At 41.7% G+C, this 23,528-nt stretch overlaps 1 protein-coding gene across 2 annotated transcripts in view; it reads left to right on the top strand.

Moving 5' to 3' along the window:
* The first annotated feature begins 1,320 nt into the window (after positions 1–1,320).
* The window catches only part of LOC132368965 (CD302 antigen), a 132,024-nt gene continuing 109,816 nt past the window's right edge, over positions 1,321–23,528 (top strand). For both annotated transcript variants that reach the window (XM_059927958.1, XM_059927959.1), the window contains exons 1-6: positions 1,321–1,460; positions 6,791–7,162; positions 12,566–12,736; positions 15,739–15,903; positions 22,053–22,163; positions 23,287–23,427. In XM_059927958.1, the coding sequence (XP_059783941.1) occupies positions 1,367–1,460; positions 6,791–7,162; positions 12,566–12,736; positions 15,739–15,903; positions 22,053–22,163; positions 23,287–23,427 (1,054 nt within the window). In that variant the 5' untranslated portion in view covers positions 1,321–1,366. The remainder of the gene's footprint in view (positions 1,461–6,790; positions 7,163–12,565; positions 12,737–15,738; positions 15,904–22,052; positions 22,164–23,286; positions 23,428–23,528) is intronic.

The following is a 23,528-nucleotide window of genomic DNA, read 5'->3' as shown; positions in this document are numbered from 1 at the left end:
TGGACTCTTGACTGTCTTCTGACACTGCTTTGCCTTTTCCTGCCTCTGTTCTGTCAGTATTTTCCTCCCACCAGCTGTGCCTGGTCAAATGCCTACCCATTACCCATTCTTCAAGGCCCAGTTGAGGTGTTGCCTTCCTGGAAGCTTTGTGGAGTCTCCCCATTCATTCTGCCCTGAGTTACTGTGTGTGCCTCACTCTCCCCCAGTACTCAGTAAGCTGGAGAGGGCAGGGGGTCATCCTTTGATCTCATCCTGGGAAGTGCCCAGTTCCTGTGCTGACAGGTGCTCAATATATACACTGAACCGAAAGGCAGGGGCCTGGGGAGAGAACAGGGCCAAGGGAGCTTTGGGAGCCATCATCCAAGCCTTGGTGGTTGGCATCAGAAAAGGTAAACTTCCTATTCACCTCCTCCTGGAAGAATTCACCCTGTAGGGAGGGAGGGAGGCCATCCCCGGCACACAACATGTGCTCAGTAAATACGGGTTTAAAAGTATAGGACATTCATATCCAGGTGACTCAGATCGCCCTATTTATAATGATGGCGGTTCCCACAGGCTGAGGATAAATTCTACTCTCACAATTACCAGTTCTGGATGCAGACTTCCACATTTCTACTGGATTACTATTGTTGCTGTTTAATTATTAAGAAAAGAGCTTACTTGCAAAAGCCAAATGGTTATAAAGTCTAATCATCCTTGGAAGTATTATAGTGTCACTCGAATAGCTCTTGCTTTTAATTCTTTAACAACTGTGGGTCGAACCTCATTGTGCCATTATCTCACCTATCAAAATACGCAAGACGTTGCCAAGGACGACTGAATTCTTTGGCTCGACCGCAGCTGTAACAGGATGGGCGCACATTTCCCTCTTCGGGGTACGAGGGGATGTGGGTGCCTTCCCAGGCCAACCGTGCAAAACGAAGAAGTCATGCCTGACTGAGGTGCGCTAGGCAGAAAGCAAGGTCCTAAAATGACCACCCACCAGGGCGGTGCCAAGTCCCAGCAAGGGCCGCGTCTCCTCAACTGTACTGAAGAAGCGGCGGGGCGCAGGACCCCCTCATCCGTTAGTCTGGGCGGCGCTCTGCCGTCTGGCCTGGCGCTCACCACCCGCCCCCTCGCGGGGCCGCCCTTCGCAGGTGCGCAGAGCTCCTTACGCCTCGTCTTCCCGCCCTGTATCCGCACCGCCCCCCCCCACGCCCTGGGACCAAGGACGTGCTGATCCGATTGGCCGAGGGCGGCGGGGGCGGGTCTGGGGCGCCCGGGAAAGCCAGGGGCCAAGGCGCTGGCGGGGCTGACTGCGCGCACCGGGAGGGCAGGGTGCCGAGTGCCCCCGAGGATTCGACTGACCCGCCCGAGCCGGCTCAGGATGAGGACGCGCTGGGCCAACCCTCTCCGTGCGGCGGAGCTGCTGGTGCTGCTCCTCCCGTGCTTCGGTCTGGTGGAGCCCTCTGGTCGCTCAGGTAACCGCGGGCGCGTCCGCTCGCCGGCCGGCTAGGGACCTCGACGTTGCCAGGCCGGCTGACTTTCCTCGGTTCGGGTTAGGGCTGCGCCCCGGGGTCACGTCACCTCTGCTTTGCTCGGGGCTGGAGCCGGACAAGTGAGCCGAAGGGAGGTCCGGGGAGAAGCAGCTCCATTACCCCCCGGGGTCCGGGAGGAGGGCGGGGTGGGGCGTGGGAGCGCAGGGCTTTTCTCGTGATGAGGGCGAGGAGTCCACCGTAGGGGAGGCACCCAGAGCCTTTTCAGAACGAGGCTCCCGCTCCTGCCTCGTCCTCTCTCCTCTAAAATCTTGCTTCCCTAGAGTATAGGGCTCCTCAACACCAATCCCCCCAGCCAAGCCCCATCCCGCCCGTCTCGCCCCTCCTTCGTCCCTTGGTCACCCTGGCCACTCAATGTCAAGAGGAGCTTTCCACCCACAGCGCCAGAATGAGTAACGATTCCCTGACTTCACTGCGCTTATGGTGCACATCAAAAAGCCGTGTCTCCTGCAGTGGCTATGGCCGTGACTCTGTTGTGATGCCCTCCCCCAGTGCCTCGAGCAGCGACCGTTTCTTCTACTTGGCTTATCAGCTCCGGACCACCGCCCCATGCCCCACCCCAGAGGCCGGTGGTCCCGCGGTGGAGCTCAGGTTGCTTGCCTGGAGACCTCCTGCCTGTCACTTCAGAAGCAGGACCAGGATCAGACACCCTTCGCTGATGCTCTGGGCAGTGCTTGCCGCACCAGCCCCTTCGCAGCACCCGGAGTTTGCTTTTACTTTCTCTTTTTGCCTTGGCCAAAGGTGTGCTGAGGATTTTGTTTCTTAGTCTGGCTGCTTAATAGGCAATCAGTGAGCCGTCCCCACCTACCACTTCCGTCATCTTGTCTAGATGAGGAAGTAAAAGATGGTCGAGGGAGTTTTTGAAAAGCTTCAGTTTGCTTGTGGCATTTACTTTCTTTGCAGCTAAACTAAGTTACTACATGAGTTATAGTTTGTTCAGAGTATGAGTGGCATCATCTTATCTACATCAAGAACTTTTTAGTTGACCCTGTTCTGACTCACACTTCTGTGTACTTTGATCCTCCATGTTGGAAACTACCAAAAGGCCTTTATTGCCGTGAGAATTCTATTCTGCCTGCGCCATAATCCAGGGAGAAAATTTTCACTGCAGCGACTAACTATAGTCAAAGCACACTAGACTTTCAATCACTAAACTCTCGGTTTCCATCTACATTTGCTTTAGTCTTATCTGTTTTGTCTCCCCCATAGAACTCAAGACTTCCTTAATTTTTGCAGTCTCTACAATCTCTGGCCTTTCTCATCAACCCAAAGCAAAGAGCACCAGCTTAACGCCGTTCTTCCTGCACTAGGTCCTCGCAGGTATTTGTTTTCCTGCATCCTTCCCCACCTTGAGCAGCTGCTCTGATCAGCTTACACACACCATCAGACCAGACTTGTGGTCCTATTAAGGGAAGCGCTGGAATTTTGAAACCCTAGCCATTTGGGTAGCTTGTTGGCAGTATGCCAGCTTCATGATGCTGGTGACGGCGTGCACTTCATCACATGTACGCAGCTAGGTTTGCACAGGTGGTCTCCATTGCTCAGATGCTGGAGGAGTACCTCTGTGTCCTTGGGGAAATGCCAATTGCTTAGTTAACTTTTTTTGTCTCCTTGGAGAACCAACAGCTTGAAGTAAACTAATTCTTCAGGGACTTCTGAGGTTCTCACCAGCCCACACCACCCAGTCTGAACCCCATGACTTTCTGACTGCTAGTACACTGATGTGGACCCAGAGCTGTCACTTCAGGACCTGTTTTTTGTTTGTTTGTTTGTTTGTTTTGGCTTTATTTATTTATTTTTGGCTGAGTTGGGTCTCCGCTGCTGCACGTGGGAGGACCTGTTTTTGAACTGGCAAATCCAGACTTCTGAGTACACTCTGTGCACACATGGTAGCAAATCCACAAAATGCTTAACAGTGTGGGCTGTGGAAGTTCCCCTGAAACTAAAAAAGCTGCAGTCTTCATCCTTCTTGCCTTCCCAAGCCATCTCTTCTCCATTTGTCTGTGGTTACAAAATGCTGAGGTCCAGCTTCTCTTTGGAATGTGCAGAACTCTTTGGTTTAGGGCTTGTAACAAAGGAGTTACTTCACAATCAGACAATAAGAAATAGTTTTCCTGTGATGGTCTAAAAATTCATTTTCAATTATGATAATGCTATGTAGCAATTTCCTCTCAAACACCAGTAAAATGTTTATATAAAACGAAACATTAAAAAGTGCTGCTAGAGGTGTTGAGGCTTCTTTTCATCAACTTCTGTCTTTTAGACTTGTCCCAATATTGTATTTGTAGGTAAATATTAAAATTCCATTTAGGGCCAGTATAAAGTGAACAAGATGCAATATAAGGCTATCAATAAAGAATCTGTTTTATAAATTGCTCTGCAATCACCTTTTCAAAGTGTAATACATTTCTGATATATGTCATAGACCCTTATTTAACAAATTTTCTAAATAAATTATTTTCATACTTTCTTAGTCCTTCTTCCCACTCTTCAACCTACCCTCCCAATAGGGTCACAAGACTGGGGCAGACTGAACAGCTTCTTCTTAAGGGTAAAGAAAGATAGGGGAAAACATCATGAGTACAAGACTCTCCCTAGGTTATGTATTATGTATGACTGCTTACACATACATCATGTCTGAAGGCTAATAAGTTTCCTTAAATCATATCAATACTTAATGTATTTGCTAAGTGATCACTATAGGTGTCAAGCATTGATATTACATACTTGGTTAAAAGACAGATTTAGAATGAGGCAAGTATCTATAATCATAGATGTTTGCGATTAGGTAAGAAGCTTGGCAATTCCTCTTCAATGTAGCTACTCCACACCTCTCCTGTAGTCTTTCAGAGGCCCTACAAGCTTGTTAAGTCCATGGGTATCCTAAAAGTTAAACATACAGTAAATGGGAAAGGTTAAATTTTTTTCTCTTCCAAAGAGAATGTATAAAGCAGCACTGTCACTTAAGTGCACATGCCCAATACAGATGGAATTCAGATGACCTAAAATTCTACTAGCATGACATAATAAAGTTGTGGACATCTGTTTAAGAACAATATGCAATGAACTTAGCACAGACCTGTAAAGCCTACAAGGCTGGAAGAACTCAGTTAGTAGAAGCATAGGATGTTAGTACTGGAAGTGACTTAGATTTCTTATATCCACTGCTTTCATCTTACATTTGGAGAGTAGAAGACCCTGGGGAGATTAATTGACTTCCCCAAGCTCTCCCAGCTAACCAATAGCAGAGGTAAGTCTTCAGTCTAGGACCCCTAACTCCTTATTCCACTGCTCTTTCCACTATTCTAAGAGCTGTAGCTAATCCATTGGATTCTGCAAAGGCAACTTGGAAAATCTAGAACTCCAGATTGCAAAGGTAGGCAAAGCTGGGGTCAAAGGGCACAGAGCAAAGTGCCCAGGAAAGATTATAAAGTGCAGGGAGATTATAAGGCAAGAGAGGGGAAGGTTCCAGCAGGGGTGGCCACCGCCCACTCTCCTGCAGAAGCAGACTTCTTTTTTTTCTGCGGTAATTCCTGATACTTTGGAACACAGGAGAGGTGAGAGGGAATAGGTTGGGAAAGAGGTACATCACTGTCTTATAATCTTCTAAAATAGTACATTTTCCTTTTTTTTGTTAACTATCCTTCCAAATTGTGCCCATAAAATAGAGAATGGCAGAGTGATATCAAAGAAGAGTGAGGGATGGAAGCTGCTATCCAAACAGATCTAGCTGCAACCCTAGGCAGTATTTTAAAATACCGATTTGAAAGCAGAAATAAAGTTTTAAAGCATTTTGTTCTTGTTGTTCCTGTTGTTTCTCTTGGTGCTGCTACTGCTATTTAAAACAAACAAAAATTCCGTCCAAAGTTCAAACTGGAATTGGACTTAATTTTATAGTTGTTACTTGCATGGTGAAATTTCCCCTCAAGGCCTTAGTGTGAGAATTTTTAATTCTGCAAGCCTGTGAATTATTATTAGAAAAGGTGTTTAGTGTTAGTAAGACCACTGAATGTGAAGCTGGTATCAAAATGAAAGTGCCTTTTGGGAACTAAAATCTTACAGCTCCTTCTGCTGAACCCTTCAGTTCATTGACAAAGATTGCTTACGTTTGTCTAAACTATTTCAGCTCACCAACGTGAGGTTCTGTGCTATACCTTCAAAAAATGTTTCTTTGTAAAAGCACTGACCAAATTGTTCAGTTGTCATTTGCTGTAACAGATGTGACCCTTGCTCCACAAACTCAGGTGTGCAAGCAGCAGTGCACTACTTTATTTTCATAAAATAAAATTAAATTTTGTTCTGAGGTCCCATTCTACCAGATTAACAGAAATTCAGTTTCTGTCACTACTGAGGTCTTCCCCAGCTCATGCAAAACTGCCAGGGAAGCATTCAGGGAGATCCCTCCCTTTGCCCTCAGCTCACACTGATTACTTCTGAGCTTCCCATTGTCCAAACCTACTGGGTCTTGAATCCTGTGGCTCAGGTGATTTCTGGAGCTCAGGTTTGACCTTCCTGGGTGATCCAGGTGGTCAGTCCCCACATCCCCTCCCCAGGGGCATCCTGTCACCTTCCTGGAGGTACAACAGTGGAGCTTGTCATAGGTCCCCCTACCGTCAGAACCCAGGCCTCCATTTCCTCTCATCCTTTTATTCCCACTCTTCTACTTCTACCCTATTTCCTCTCAGACACATTAATGTCATATAATAATTTACCCTGCTGTAGTAGCCAAAGTGTAAGCAAGACAGAATTGCAGTCCTGAATAAGCTCAGGATATTTTTCATTGACTACAGGTCACTTATCTAAAGAAGATGAAAACTAAGGAGCTTCTTCATCTTATTAAATAGGGGGGGGGAAATAGTTCACTGAATGGCTCTGACAAATATGCATACTATTCTAAGTGCTTTGCGTGTATGAGCTCATTTTATCCTCACATCTACCCTATGAAGTACTGTTTTACAAAGGAGGAAGCTGAGGCACAGCAGGTAAATAACGTCCTGATCACATGGCCGATAAGTGATAGAGGCAAGCTATAAACCCAGGCAGACTGGCTCCAGAGCCCATGCTGTTACACAACACTGAACTGCCTCTCTGGCTCTCACTGTCCTCCGACCTTGTGTAGAACATTACAGTTTATACAGCTTGGAAGGTGTTAACAGTCCAGGGGTGCCCAGACTCTCCTTAGCAAACAGGGGCCAAGGCACATCAACCACATAATTCAGAATCCTGAAATGTCTTTTCTGCCTGTCTTGTCTCAGGTAATGATTCATTCACCATCGTTAATGAAAACACAGGCAAGTGCATCACGCCACTGAATGACTGGATAGTAGCAAAGGACTGCGATGAAACCAAGGACATGTTGTGGAAGTGGGTGTCCCAGCATCGACTCTTTCATCTGCAATCCCAGAAGTGCCTTGGCCTAGACATTACCAAACCCATGGATTCCTTGAGGATGTTCAGCTGTGACGCCAATGCCATGCTGTGGTGGAAATGTGAGCACCATTCTCTGTACGGAGCTGCCCAGTACAGGTTGACTCTGAAGGGTGGACACGCCATAGCCACTACCAATTCATCTGATGTCTGGAAAAAAGGAGGCTCAGAGGAAAACCTCTGTGCCCAGCCTTACCATGGTGAGTACCGGAGAGGCACTTTGACTCACTTGCTGCTGTATTTGGTGAAAGTGGCCTTGAACATGTACCACTGACCACAAGGAGAGTCATGCACTTGTGAGGGGAGTGAGCTGGTGTTTAGTTCCAGACACTGAGGTCAATGCCATTTGCTCCCTTTAACAGGTAAGGCTAGGAGAGGTTAGGTGCCTTGTCAGAGGTCTTGCAGCCGTTCTATGGCACCCTGGGATTCGAAATCTCTCCGATGCCTGAGCATATGTACTTCCTATGATTACATCCTGAACTCCAGAGAAAAGGAAATGTTAGAGTAACAGGAAGTCCTCTACACAGGATAAAAGTCAAATGATCTAGTAAAGTTGAACCTATTCTAACTTAAAAGAGAAGAAAGAGAAAGGAAAAAAAAAGGAAATGAATTTTTTCTCGTCTGCAGATTTGGATGTAATGGAAAAACTTTCAGAGTCTTGCGGGCTTTACTTTTATTTTTGGCGTGGCTATCACACTTGGGTGTTTGTATTTATGATTCAACATTTTAAGAGTGGACTTTTTCCTCACTTGCTTCCAAATATAAGTATATGAATACAGCTCTTCCTCCACTTACAATGGGGTTATGTCCCTATAAACCCATCGTAAGTTGAAAATATCATAAGTCAAAAATGCATTTAGTACACTTCTACTGAACATCATAGCCTGGCCTACCTTAAATGTGCTCAGAACACTTACATTAGCTTATAGTTGGGAAAGATCATCTACCACAAAGCTTATTTTATAATAAAGTGTTGAATACCTCATGTAGTTTATTGAATACTGTACTGAAAGTGAAAAACAGAATGGTGTGTGTCAGTTGTTTACCTTCACGACCGTGTGGCTGACTGGGATCTGTGGCTGCAATCCACGAGAGAGGATTGTACCATGTACTGATAGCCCAGGGAAAGACCAAATTCAAAGTACGGCTTCCATGGAATGAGTATCGCTTTCGCACCATCACAAAGTCGGAAAATCGTAAATCAAACCATCGTAAGTCTGAAACTGTCTTTGTTGCCTTTGGGGGAGCTGATCATGAACTTTGTTTTGAGTCTAGAGACTCAGTTATAACAAATTTCTGAGTTTAAAAAGAAAGAGTAGATTCATTTTTTAAACCTCTAAATGTAAATTACCCAAGCAAATCTTTTTTCATTATGTTGCTCTAACTTAACATCAAATGTTGGTGTATATATATATATATATATATATATATGTATATATATTGAATTATCTAAGTCTTAACTATTATCTGTGCTCTTCTTTGTTCATTTACATAGCTTTACAGAGATTTTCCTCTTCTCTTAAGCTAAATTTGGCCTCCCATTCTTCTTGTCTCTGCACAATTTTTTCTCCTAGGGGAACCTCTTTCTGTTTCCTAGTGAAGATGCAGCAGCTTCTGAGATGTCAGGTTCTGCTGTTACGGGAAATAGTAGAGAATCAGAGATGGGATTTTCCTTTTCTTCAGTCCTCAACCCTTAAGTAGTTGAAAAGTCTGCTTCTGCTAGCCACTTCCTCCTAACCTTAAAGAGCAACTGCTTTCTGGATACCACTTAATGGCAAGCTTAAATTTTGTGCTATAAAAGCCTTTCTCTAACTTGGCAGCTAAGAGAAAACATGGAACCAAACAAATTGCCTTTTGAACCGGATTTGACTTGTTTCCTTGTATTTGTTCAAGGATTAGAAAAGATAATTTTCTTGGCAGGGCTCTTTCTGTCTCCTGCTCCTAATTCTTTTGAGGGACATAGTTGTAATTATAAATTCCCTCAGTCCTCAAAATGCCTTTATTTCAACGTAACTGGTTTTCTTTGTAATCCTATGTGTTTTATTTTATGCATTTATAATATTCTTCTGAGAAGGGGGCTCGTGTGCTTCACACGGCTGCCAAAGTGATCAGTAGCACAAAAAAGATTAAGAACCCACCTAGGGGACTTCCCTGGTGGCACAGTGGTTAAGAATCTGCCTGCCAATACAGGGGACATGGGTTCGAGCCCTGGTCCAGGAAGATCCCACATGCCGCGGAGCAACTAAGCCTGTGCACCACAACTACTGAGCCCACACGCCTAGAGCCCATGAGAACAACAAGAGAAGCCACTGCAATGAGAAGCCCGTACACAGCAATGAAGAGTAGCCCCCGCTCGCCACAACTAGAGGAAACCCGTGCGCAGCAACGATGACCCAACGCAGAGAAAAATAAAATTAACTAATTAATTAATTTTAAAAAAAACAAGAAGAACCCACCTAGGGTGTCACCCAGAGAAAGCTAAACAGCGCTCACCAGCAAGAGCCCATAGGCATAGAGTGTTTCTTGACCTTAGCAAATACAGTATTTGGAACACTAAATTTCCAGATAAGAAACTTAAAAATTTCTAAGAAAAGATGCATGTAGTCCTGACTTATCAACATATACCTCAAGTTTTAACATGCACAGAGGCCAGGGCCAAACGTGCCTCTTCTTCATTCCTCTCCAGGTGACTTGTACCATCGAAGTTGCATGTGTCAGAAATCTACAAGTCACTCTAGAGTTGCCCTGCTTTCTTCTCCCACCATTCAAATTTAATCAAATATTAAGTCCTGGCAATTCTACTCTTTTAAATTTATGTAGTCCCTTCCTGTTCTTGGGTTGGAGACTGCTGTCTTAAGTTAGGGACTTCCCCTAGGACTGCTCTCTCAGACTCCTCATATTGGTCCCTGCCCCCTCCTTCTTGTCTAATTGTACAGAATAAGAAAGATAAGATACCTGAGTTCAACAAAGTGACGTTCAAGGTAACCCAGCTTGTTACAGCAAAGCTAAGACTCAAAGCCAGCACTGTGTTCCCCAAATTTAGCTTCTTTATTTCTCCCTTGGCTTTTGCTGTATAATTTCTTTTTTTACCTCTGATATAAGAACATTTATCTGTCATTGTGTCCTGGGTTACCTCTCTCCCCAGCCCCCATCCTGAGTGAGCCATGTTTCTCTCAGAGAAAAATTTTAGCTGTATAAATTTTATGAATAAATTGCTCTTGACTAGCATCCAGGTATGCATTTATATCATTAAGATATCTTGACCTCACTAGCACTCTTCAAGTTTTGAGTGTTTGGTGAATCATGCAGAGGAAGTAGACTTTTAGTGGAGGGGTGGCTGTAGAAGTGTCTAAATTCTGAGCAACTCAGAAGTCTGCCAAGCTCTTTAAACATTGAAACTATTTTTTCTTGTGTTACCAAAGAGATTAATGTTAGTTTTCCAGGACTTCCCTGGCAGTCCAGTGGTTAAGACTCCGTGCTCCCAATGCAGGGGGCCCGGGATCGATCCCTGGTCGGGGAACTAGATCCCGCATGCAGCGCCGTGCGGCCAGAAATAAAAGAAAAAAGTTAGTTTTCCATATAAGCATCTCATCTCAAATTTGTGCCTATTGTAGAATAATCTGTTGTTTTCAGGCCGCCATCACCATAAATTCATACATTCAGAGAAGATTCTTCTCAAGAAAGCCTGTGTCTCTGGGGAGACGCTTGGGACTTAAGAGGTCCAGTAGCATCGAACAATGTGTAAGAATAAAACTAACACAGTATTGTGAAGCAATTATACTCCAATAAAGATCTATTAAAAAAAAAACTCTTAGTGAGTAGTTAGCATAATTTAGCTGCTGCTCTCGTGGTGGTTGTTCCATGTTATCATTCTTCAAAACATATTGTGAATAGGAGAGTGTTTTAATTGAAGCCCAGCTTTGAGCTATGACACTAACTTGGAACCTGAGAAAGCAGCCATTGATGTCACAAGTTGTCCTTATATGTCAAGGACTCTAATCAGAGAGTCAGTTCTCATCCCTGTCAGAGCTGGATGAATGTTTCACTTAACTCTGCAGAAATGGGGATTTCACAAACAAGTTTAATACTTGCCCTACTGATCTTGTGGGCTTATGGGAAAGAAAGTACTTTGTATTACAGAAACACAAGGCTTTACAAAAAAACCCTGATGGTTCTACAAATAATAGTCATTGTGCTCAGGGACTCTCCTTTTAAGTGCTGTAATTTGGGAAGAGAAATCGGTCATGAGCTATTGGGAGTTTTGGTATGGTTAAAAACAAAACATGCTAATAAGCAGAATCCTTATAAAATATAAGGTCAAATTACTCTTTAACAAAAGTACACTGTTCAAAACCATTTATATGTCAGAGGAAAACAAAACCAATGTTCCTTAAAAGATTGTTTGCAAGTAAAAGCATCTAGATTACTCTTCCTTTTGCTGTACTGCTGCTTAATACATTCTAAACTGTTAAATTAAGTCTCACACTTAAGTTAAATGAACATTTGAGAATAATAAAGGATATGGAATCAAATTCTATCTTAGGCACACTTTCAAGCAAATCTATGAGACATTTTGAGGGACCCTAACAGCCTGGTAGATGATGCTAAGATCTGATTACTATGCTTTACCTAATAGTCGTCATTTGATCTGGTAACAACCACGGTTTTAAACAAAGTAAGGCTATGGAAAAAAGTGAGCGAAATAGTCACAGGGCTAGCTGTTCTATAAGACACCTCTCCAAAAGAACTGTTATCACCATAAGTATTTAGCACTTCCTCTAGCATTTCCAGACATATTTGAGGTTAGAATAATTTTTCAGTTCCTCTCTGTGTACCAGAGGAAATTGTTAAAAGGAAAAGCTAGTTCTGCTACCTTGCTGGTCACCAGCTGGTTCCATGACTGCCTGAAGCTGAAGCTGGTTCTTCTTCGTAACCTGGATTACCATGTCCTGCCCTCTCCAAGAGACTGCTGAGAGAGTCAGCAGCCCTTCCTCCTCCTTCCTCAAAACGCACAGCCTCAGTTCTACCACCAGACTGTAAACAACGGGGCTATTTGTGCGTCTCTGTAACTGCACAGTTAGTTTCAAAGTCCACAACCAGCCTCAGTGATTCCAAGGTATTTTTCTAGCCTCACTCTTACTAAAGAAAATCGAGTGTAAGTTTAATCTCAAGCGGGGCACCCCTTCTGGTGAAGTACTCTGCTACCCGCAGTAGTCAGTTGATCCTTACTTGGTAAAGCTGGAATCTTTTAGCTCTTCATCGCATCACAGTTAAACAGTTAAGTTTTTGTAAAACCTTTACATGGATCATCTCATAGAATCTCATGAACAACCCTGTGAGCCCCGTATCATTATTCCTAATCTGCAAATGCAGAAACTGAGACTGATAGAGGTTGGAGAGCTTGCCCACAGCCGCATGGTTGATCAGTGGGGGCGCCAGCATCCATGCTCTGAATCTCCACACTGTGCAGCCTACCCGGATACTATATTCTCATACATGTGAAAACATAATCTTTCTTTCAAAACAGTTTTAGAAATTAGTTAACTAAAGCTGATTATCCAGTTTTTAACTCTTCTTTCCTCTACTTTCTCCCCAACCCACAGAGATCTATACTAGAGATGGGAACTCCTATGGGAGACCTTGTGAATTTCCATTCTTAGTTAATGGGACCTGGCATCATGAGTGCATTCATGATGGAGATCGCGGTGGGCCATGGTGTGCAACCACCTTAGATTATGGATATGATCAAAAGTGGGGCATCTGCTTACAACCAGGTATGTATGGGCTGGTAAACTTTATATGTGGAAAGGAAAGGATACCATTCCTATGAGGCAAAAGGGAGAAGCAAGAGTCCATCGTGACTCAAAAATGACGGCAACAAATATCCTAGAGAAGGGATATATATTTGAGGAAAGAGAGAGAAGTCATGTGTAGCTAAGAACTTACTTTCAGAAGTAGGCCAGGAAGAAAACCAAGACAGGGTGTTGTGATGGAAGACAAAGGATGAGGAAGTGTTCTATACCCACAGATACCTTAGGAAGGGGAAATGGACCAGGCAGGAGCAGTCAGGAAATTGCTGTTGGCCTTCAATAGAGCAGTTTCCAAAAAACTAGTGTTCAAAGAAGCTGGGTGATAGTGGACTGAGGAAGCTTCTTTTCAGATGATGGAGACTTAAATGTGTTTATGGCCTGAGTAAAGAGCAGCGAACAAGAGACAGATATCCCTATCCCTCTCAGAATTGGTGACGTTGTTCCCTCTGCTGTACCTGTACGTTGGTCAAAGCATTTTTTCTAATTGCTTCTTACTTGACGCAAACTCTTCAGAGTGTGCTAAAATATTCATTGTTCTTTAGAAAGAGGGACCAAAGCAGCAGCTGCGTCACTATCCGGTATATAACTGAGACATATTTTCTCGATAATCTGGTGAGAATTACAGGGGACCATGGTACCTGACATGTGATAGGTGCCTAAGAAATATTTTTTAATGGGCAATAAGTTAAAAGAATCTACAGTAAATAGAAAGGAAAAAGCTCTAGGCCTAAGTAGTAATAGTTATTACTTATAGTAGTAATAGTTATTACTTGGCCCTGCCAAGTGTCAGGTACTATTCTAAGCATTCAACCTTTCTTAACTCATTTAATCCTCACACAGTTCTATAAAGTAGGTACCATTATTTATCCCCATTTTACAGATGAGCAACGTGAGGCACAGGGGAGTTAAATCATTTGCCTAAGGTCACATAGCTAATAAATTTCAGAGCTAGGATTCAAACCCAGGATATCTGGCTCTGAAGTCCTTGCCTCAAACAACTGTACTATCCTGCCTTATTCAGTAGTCAATCTGGTGGTATTAGTAATACCACCACCAGAGCTCAGCTCTCCTTAAGGGAAGCTGAGCTTCAAAATGCAGAGTCCTAAGCAACTTGAAGAAATTATATCGAGCCAATGGTTCTCAAACTTCAGGTTACAACAGAATCACTTGGAGAGTTTGTTAAAATACAGATTTCTGGGGCCCTGGTCCAGAAATTGTAATTTGATGGATTTGGAATGGGGCCCCAAAATTTGCAGTTTAGTGAGTTCCCAGATGATGCTGGTCTGGGGACCACACTTTGAGAATTACTTTTCTAGGTAGAGGCACAGGCTCTTCAACACTTAGAACCTACTGAAAGATAAAAAGCCATTATTTACTTCAGCTATAATTGATAACAAGCAGGGTTTGGTCAACCGGACACCAATTTCATTTAAATCTTACTGTAGTCTGGATCAGAAACTTTAGGGATTGTGAAAGGGAGCTTAGAGGTTATCCCGAGCAAACCCTCACTTCTCAGGTGAGGAGCAGCAGACCTTGATTGATGAAATAGCCTGTCTGGGTCAGACCATATTTGTGTGGAGCCGGGTGGAGATCCCAGGATTCCTGACCCTTATTCCCCTGTGTATTTATCCCATTCTACCTTGCTGCCTTGACTGACATGTGTCTTGGTGCCTTTAGCCTACTTTGGATGGAAGGGGGGATTGTCAGTGCATTCATGTGCCTCCCTTTCTACAGAAGAAGCAAGATAGTGAGTTTCTCAAACCTGAGGACTGCCAAACCATGGAGACTGTATTTTATAGCAAACACACTGCCATCCTGCTGAAAGTTTCCAGATTTACAAGTGTTGGCCTTAGTGGTAATAAAGAACCTTTAGGCAGTGCACTTGCAAATCCACCTATTTTGTTTTTACCAAGTATCACAACAACCTCTGTTGTTATTTAGGACCTTCAGAAGTGGCTGAAGAAGCAGTGTATGCCATTCAGAAGATCAACAACACCAGACTTAGACAACAGTACTCTGGTTATAGCTCTGCCACAAACACCCCTATATCTTTGTTCCTATCTGTAAAATGAAGACATTACACAAAATGATCTCTAAGGGGCCTTCCAGCTTGAGAGTCCATAAGTTTGACTGGTTATGGGAGACCCTTTGGAAAAACCCCAAGTGATACCTGGGATACACTTGACATAAGTTATGTTGGTTTTTTCCTCTTGTTGGGAGCACATAGGAGGCTGTGAGTATATTTTTGAACTAGTTGTATCAAGACCTACAAATCTTGTCCCAGAAAGAGCTTGAAGGTTCTTCATCTGAAATTATACATGCTTTTTAGATATTTTTTAAAGAAAATGATGTTCACATGTGTATATGTATGTTTATAAACACATATATGCACACATATATGTACATATAGATATACAATGCATATATAATGTTAGTTATATAATATTTGTCATATATTAAATCATCTATTAAAATATTAAGGAGAAAATGGACTGAGTTTCCCAAATAAGGTATCACTAGGCTTTAAATCTTGGGCACTTAAGCAGCATGTCTAAACACACACACATGCACATCCAGTGGTTTCACTGCAGGCCATGGGCAAACCCCTCTGCAGTCTGCCACCATCTTTAAGTGAGCTCAGGGGTTGAGCACGGTTGAAGACTCCTACTTTTAGGCAGAGGGTAGGCATGGGCTAAAACATGGCATTGTAATTGATGGGGATAAAGGGAGAGTAGAAGATAGGAGAGTGGAAGCTTTAGCCAGCCTAAGTCATTTCCTGTCCTATGACTTCAGTTTTTTTTTGTGTAACCAAAGAATCAAAATGTTGTCTAGTAGAACAATGACAGCCTCCATTTTAGCATATCCTAAGAGTATGCAAATTGAATGGCAGTATTTGTAGGCATTCTAAGTAACAGACAACATTGTGCCCTTACTTTATGATCACTAACGTATCTTTTTATCAATAGAAAATGGCTGTGAAGATAATTGGGAAAAGAAAGAGGAGATGGGAAGTTGCTACCAGTTTAATACTCAGGCAACTCTTTCTTGGAAAAAAGCTTATGTTTCATGTCAGAATCAAGGAGCTGACTTACTGAGCATCAACAGTGCTGCTGAGTTAACTTATCTTAAAGGTAGGTTTAAGTTGCGTGTGGTAGAGCAAATTGCTGCGATTGTAAAGGTGCTGTCTGCCTTCTGTTTTCATATCTAGGTATGTTGTTTTCTGCATATATTTATCTTTTCTTGGGATTTAAACTTCAACACCAAAGCCCACAAGTAAAAAATACTGAATATAATCCTATTCTGTCCATTGAAAATGCATCTCATGATAGAGACCAAGAGAGGTTAATATTCAGAAAACGAGGTGAGGTAGCAAGATTAAACTGCTACCTGAAGCCTAGGTGAAAGGATTTGAAAAAAGGTAAGCATTACACTCTTTGAACATTGAACGGTAGAGAACTTGAGGAAGGTGGAGAAGATGGCTGAGTCAGAGTAGATCACCTCAGTAAAAAATCTTCACACTTGAATAAATGAGTGCAATTCCACATCCATAGAGTCAACCAACCATAGATTGTATAGTTCTGTAGTATGTATTTAGTGAAAAAAATTGGCATATAAGTGGACCTGCATAGTTCAAACCCATATTGTTCAGGGGTCAACTATAATTTAATCATCATTACAACACCATAAGACAAGTATTTTTATACCCACTTACAGCTTAGGAATTGATGTTCAGAAATAATATACCCAACATCCCAGAGCTATGAAGTACCAGAATTGGGATTTGAATATCAACATGTATAACTCCAGAGCCCTTGCTTTTTTACTATAGTACTTACTCCTCTTACATATCTTTCTTTCTTTGTTTTCATCATTAAAAGTCTACTGGACTTTTATATTCCCACCAACAGTGTAAGACGGTTCCCATTTCTCCACATCCTCTCCAGCATTTTTATTTCTTGCCCTTTTGACAACAGCCATTCTAACAGGCAGGAGGTGAAGTCTCATCGTGGTTTTGATTTGCATTTCCCTAATAACTAGCAATGTCGAACATCTTTTCATATGTCTGTTGGCCATCTGTATGTCGTCTTTGGAAAAATGTCAATTCACATCGTCCGCCCATTTTTCAATTGGGTTGTTTGTTTTTTGTTGTTGAAATGTATGAGTTCTTTGTATATTTTTAATATTAACCGCTTATAGGATAAATGACATGCAAATATTTTCTCCCATTTGGTAGGTTGTCTTTTTGTTTTGTTGATGGTTTCCTTTGTTGTGCAGAAGCTTTCAGTTTTATACAGGCCAGTTTATTTACTTTTGCTTTTGTTTCTCTTGCCTAAGGAAACATATCCAGAAACATTGCTAACACTGGTGTCAAAGAACATACTGCCTATGTTTTCTTTTAGGAGTTTTATGGTTTTAGGTCTTACATTCAAGTCTTCAATCCATTTTGAGTTGATTTTTTTGTATGGTACAAGATAGTGGTCTAGTTTCATTCTTTTGTACATGGCTGTCCAGTTTTCCCAATACCATTTATTGAGGAGACTATCCTTCCTCCATTGTATGTTCTTTGCCCCTTTGTTATAAATCAGTTGTCCATATATTCCTGGCTTTATTTCTGGGCTCTCAATTCTGTTCTTTTGATCTGTATGTCTGTTTTTCCAACCAATACTATACTGTTTTAATTACTATAGCTTTGTGGTAAAATTTGAAATCAGAGAGTGGCTACCTCCAGCTTTGTTCTTCTTTCTCAGGATTGCTTTGGTTATTTGGGGTCTTTTGTGGCTCCAGGTAAATCTTGTTTATATAAAATTTTGTTCTATTCCTGTGAAAAACGTCATGGGGAGAACTTGAGAGTATTGTGTTAAGTGAAATTAGTCAGACGGATAAAGACAAATACCGTACAGTTCCACTCATGTGAAATATTTAAATAAATAAATGAACAACCCAAACCAAACAAAAACAAACACATAGATACTGAGAACAGAGCAATGGTTATCAGAGGGGAAGCAGGGAGAGAAGTGGGTGGAATGGGTAAAAGGAGTCAACTGTATAGTGATGGATGGAAACTAAAATTTGGTGGTGAGCACGCTGTAGTGTATACAGAAGTTGAAATATAATGTTGCGCACATGAAACTTCTGTAATGTTATAAACCAGTGTAACCTCAAAAAAAAGTCCGCTGGTCTTTTGTCATGCTTTCTGGCTTAAGCTTTATTCAGACCTCTTTCTTATAGTTTTAACCTTTTCCTGTGTTGTTCAGGACTTAAATAATCAGACCTCTTGAATAGAAATCTGTCACAGAAGCATAATGGGCTAGTGTTTGGCAATGGAATTCTATTCCAGACCCCGCTGAAACCTTACAAAAAATATTGTTGAGAGTAGAAAGGGGCAATAAATTTAAGTCTCCCAAAATACTGACATTTGAAAACTGATAGCTTCAATGAAGGAAAAAGGTGTCAAAGTGTGACTGTCAACACCATACCAAACAATCTAATGATGCATTTGGAGGAATAAATGTTGCAGGGTTCCTTTATGCATCAGTTTTCTTTAATAACACATGAAAGTGAGATAATGTGTTAAAGGACCCAGTTGTCCCCTATCCCTGGCCAGACACTCCCCTCATTTTTTGCATATCACTAATTTTAGAGGTACAGCCCTTTCTAATGATCCAAGCTTCTCTTTCACTGTGAGTGCTCTTTAGGGATATCAATATGCCTAATTATGATTGCTGGTTTCCTAAGACCTAAGAAAGCTGTACTTTAACATCTGGAACATTTCTTGAAGTCCCTATTAATATTGTGTCCCTTCCCTGAAAACTACCATGTTAAACAGTGCGCTAGGAACAGTGAGGCCCACAAAAGTGAATCAGAGATTTTGTGATCAAAGTGCTTGATCTAGTCAGGGAAATAAGAGTTGTACATACGCAGAGGATAGTGGAGAATGTTATTCCCAAAGGACCTCAGGGTTTCGTAGCTAGTAGTTAGGTGGGACTAGGGAATTTGCTGACAGAAATAAAGCAGAATCAGCTCTCTTGAAGATAAATCCCATGCAGTCTAAAAGAACCTTCTTCCTCTTTTGTGCCTGCCCTGCACCTAATTAGGTGGTTTTGATTTTGTTTTACTAATACAGGGACCTATGGTGGGGGATTTGGTTTCCTCAGCCTCACTGGATTTTGTTTGAGAGTCAAATTTCCTATGGCTCTGGCCTTCCAGGGACCTGTAACCACAGATTCAACCCCAGAGCTCAAAGGAGGACTGAGAGTCCCCAGAGCAGGAACAACACATTTCAGTTCTTTCTAATTTATCTCTGGCCTGAGGGGCTGCTCACTTTGAACTACCTTGATAGTGACCCAAGGCTAGAACACTCCTAGGTCAGAGCCCCTGCTGGCTGTGGCCTTTCTGATGTTCATCCCAGATACATGACCATTATCAGGCCCTGCAGTTTCTCATTGTGGGAAGAGGAATAGAAATATAGGGTCATGTCTGAATAGGGGTGTTGGGGACAGTCAAGAATATCTAGCTCATTGGACTCGCCCATTTGATTAGATATAGGAACTTATGCTAGCAATCATCTGATTCTTGATGGCAAAAATGGGCATTGATAGAGTCTCAAATTGGTCAACACCCTGCCAAACAATCTAATGATGCATCTGGAGGAATGCATCATAGCATTCCTTGCCTGGACTCTATGAAGGAAAAAATCCAGCTCCAAATTGTCCAGGCCATATAAGAAATCCCTGCCCTTTGCATTTGCCCAACCAGGGCCTTTAAAATTTATCACACCCATCTGGCACAAGACACATAAAGAGCATTTGTATTTACCAACACAGTCACAATTTTAAAATCTTATGATTCTAGTGAAGAATAAGTCATCATCAATACAGATCACAAATGGAACACTGTGATGAAGTAAACAAGAGCCTGACACCCTCCAAACATCATTTTGTTCCATTGTAAATGTGTACTTGTCGTGTGCAGGTGAACAATAGGATTATTCATAGGAAGCAGTAGGATTATTCAGACTTCCTGCTGGGGGATATCTGGAAAGTCTTCATGGAAAAGAGGACATTGAACTTGGGATAGATGGAAAGGATTGGTCCTCTATAGTATCCCTGGTTAGAGATGAATGAATGAAAGGAATTCTGAATGTCAGGGTATGGTTGAGTCTGGAGTACCATAAATATGTCATAGTTCCCAGGACTTCTTTAGGAATGCTGGAAAATCAATCACATTTACTGATGAAGAAAGATTTACATTAGAGTAATTTCTCAAGGTCTTGCTATACCAGTGCTGGCAGCCTTTGCTTCTGCTAACAAGGTGAAAGAAAAGGATAAATCCAGAGTTCCCTTCAGCATTCTCCTCAAGCCATCTACCCGAACATCCACCTTCTCCTTCCTTAGTAGAGAGAGTATCCTTATCATCTATCTCCTTGAGAAAAGTGAGGTGAACCCTTAGTTTGTCACCCTCACACTTACAAATTTATCTCTATCTATACTGTTATTTCTCCAGCTCGTTCAAGGTTAACTACTTCCCCCAAGCTCTTTGTATCCACATCAACTGTTTCTTCTATCTCTTATACTTTTATCGACACTCACTCTATTAACTCTTCCCCAGTAGGCTATAAACTTGTTTAAACTTCTACCATTAAAAATTTTTTCCCTAGACCCTGAAGCCCTGCCTCTATCTTTCACAGTGAAGCTCCTGGAAAGCACAGTGTATCCTTACAATTCACTTTTAACCTCACATTTATTCCTCACTGGAGTGATAATTGGGCCTCTGTCCTCCCACCCTCTTCCCAGACTCCTGTGCATCCCTTGGATGTTGGTGTCCGGGTTACTGCTCTTGGCCGCTTTTGCCTTTGCTGGTGCTATTTCTGCTTTACCCAGGGATTCTCCTCCACTCCCAGGTGTCAGTTCCAGCGAAGTTACTTGTTTTAGGCATTTGGGTTCTAAAGTGTGAAAGTAAGGCAAAAATTACATATAGTCAAAATACCCTCCAAGAGCCCTTAATGTATGGATATGGTTTTCTGCATGCAATTCACACACAGATATATCTGATATATATGATGGAACAAAATCCATACTTTAAGAATTATTTATATAATATAATATATATATAAATTATGTAATATAGAATTGTATTTTATATTTATATAGAGAGATATATGAATTATATATATAATACTATAATACATCATACAGAATTCTTTGGGAGGAATTGAGAAACTGTTATCGTGTGTTTTATTGCTGGGAATATTTCAAAAAATTTATAGAGATTCCAACCTGTTAGCTCTTCCTGTTTGTCAACATCATCCTTGTCTTCTGTAGACCATTTCATTAGTTGCTTTATCTCTTCTACCTGGCCCTTAATATCTTCAAATTCTTTGTGATGTCGATAAAGTCTTACCAGGTTCTTGAATAATGGTGTCGACTTCCTTGACAGTGGTGTGAAAATCCTTACAATTGTTCGCACATTCTTTTTTTAATACACATGGACCCATACAACAAGCATGATTGCATCCATTGCTTGTGAGCATGTGCACATGGAGTGGCATATCAGCACTTAGCTTCTCTATTTAAATTATTTCTGCTTCTCTTTTTCTTTTATGCTAATGTCATCTAGTTGTCAAATAATAAATTTGAATGATGCATCTCAATTGTAACACAAATGTTTGTGTGTGTGTGTGTCCCATTCTGTATCTCCAGCCTTAATGTCTCCTCTGGACTCTAGAGTTGTATATCCCTTGCCTAGCTCAGTACTTATTTCTGAAACAGTACTGGTTACACTTCACCATTTGGGGATCCATATCTGTGTCCTACTAGATTGAAATCGTCATGAGGGCAGGACTTTATCGTTTTGGTTTTTATGTCCTTAGTACCTGGCAAATGATATGTGCTTAACAAATTTAAACTGTCAGTCTGGAATATAATCAGACCTTCAAAATTTAGATATGTAATGGAAACTACTTTTTCTATATCAGCACAAGAGGGTTAAAAACAATGAAACAGCTACTCTGAGAAAATTCTGTTCTTACTAGAAGAAAGGGAATTGGACAAGCTAATGGGAAAGCAGCATTGAATTAACTTAGCAGCCTTTGGGTTTCTCAATAGACTGAGTTTTTGTTGCCTCTCAGCATCATCTGCCTTTGTTGGATAGACAGCCTCCTACAGGGTTCCTGCCTCATAATCAAGGCCTTCAGATATTTTTGCTATTAGTATAAACTTAAGTCTGACTTAGATAATAACAGGTAATTTTGTCACTTTTTAAAAATGTGTAATTCTTACAGAAAAAGAAGGCATTCCGAGAATTTTCTGGATTGGTTTAAATCAGCTGTACTCTGCTAGAGGCTGGGAATGGTCAGACCACAAGCCATTAAACTTTCTCAACTGGGACCCAGGTAATCGCTCCCTCTTCCACTTACTATGCACAGAGCACAAGCTTCAAAAAAATAAGAGCTTCCCATCCCCTGAGAGCTTGTACAAATTTCAAACTTTGACAACTCTTATTATGGTTACCTCTCAGAAGAATATTTTTTCCTACACCCTTGTGATACCATTATAGGCAAGTTGACCCCCAGCATGGGCAACTGAGCATTTGTCCCTAATCTTTAGAGTGACCCTGCATTTTTAGATAGGAGCAGAATGAGCCCCACTACGTGGCCCAGGAACCATTCTGTGTCCCTGAGAGGACTTGACGTGTCCATGACTGACCCATGTTGTGTTTCATCTGCAGCTTAACTCTGATGTGGAAATAGTTCCTCATTCTCAAACTCTTGGTGTCTTCCGCTGCAGCACCCAAGTACTGACAACATAATGGTTATATTTTAATGCACAAAAAAAGACCTTAAAGAAAATTTTATACTAAATAAAACAAACAAACCCTAACTCACTAACTAGCCAATATACCTTTTTTCCCCCTGGAAAGAAGGTTTAGATACCTTTTTAAAAAATAAAACCATAGGCTTCTGACAAATGTAGAATGACTAACTTCAGTACCAAAGTATTCTGCATACATATAAGAAAAACAAGTTAAGCACAATAAAATACCAATACATGGGGCATTTTAGTTAATGGAATTTTATAAGTAGTAAATAAATTTTCCATTATCTCAGTAAATAAAATCTTTAAAGAGAATTTAATCTTAAAGCCTTAAAGGCATGGCAGAACCATAAATCAGTATTTTTATTGTGTAGGGTAGCAAATTAAGTGCTACTGACCACAAGATACGACATGCAAGTTGGTTAGGGGCAGAGGTTTGGTTGTTGGTTTTGTTTTTTAAATCAACTACAACAGATCAGAGTATTCCTGCCCCCCCGCCCCCGCCATATCCTGTATTTAAAAAGACATAGGTAAGCACATGATTGTCCATTGCAGCTTATACATTTCAATTTAGTTGAAAGTTCTAACTATTTTATGAGTCCCCATAAAAGCAGAAAATTAGGAATACAAGTTATTTTTTCTAGCCACCACCCTTGCCCCCAACCTTCTTCTTTTAACTCTTTGAAAATCCTACTGTTTAAGATGTGCCGAGGGCACCTATAATTGACAGATCAAGCTGTGCAAGAATGGATGCCGACTCGGGTCTGTGGCAGAGTTTTTCCTGTGAGGCTCAACTGCCCTACGTCTGCAAGAAACCGTTAAATAACACAGTGGAGTTGACAGGTACCTTTCTCACTTCCTCCGACAAAGAGGTCCCACAATTACAGTTTTGTGAAGTCAAGTAAATCCATTTCAGATGCCTGTTTTCCCCTTTCCTTCACCTG

Source organism: Balaenoptera ricei, chromosome 7 (genome assembly GCF_028023285.1).
Source record: "Balaenoptera ricei isolate mBalRic1 chromosome 7, mBalRic1.hap2, whole genome shotgun sequence".
In the NCBI taxonomy this organism is placed as follows: Eukaryota; Metazoa; Chordata; class Mammalia; order Artiodactyla; family Balaenopteridae; genus Balaenoptera; species Balaenoptera ricei.
Note: the sequence above shows the minus strand (reverse complement) of the source record. Positions and strands in the feature narration are given on the sequence as shown.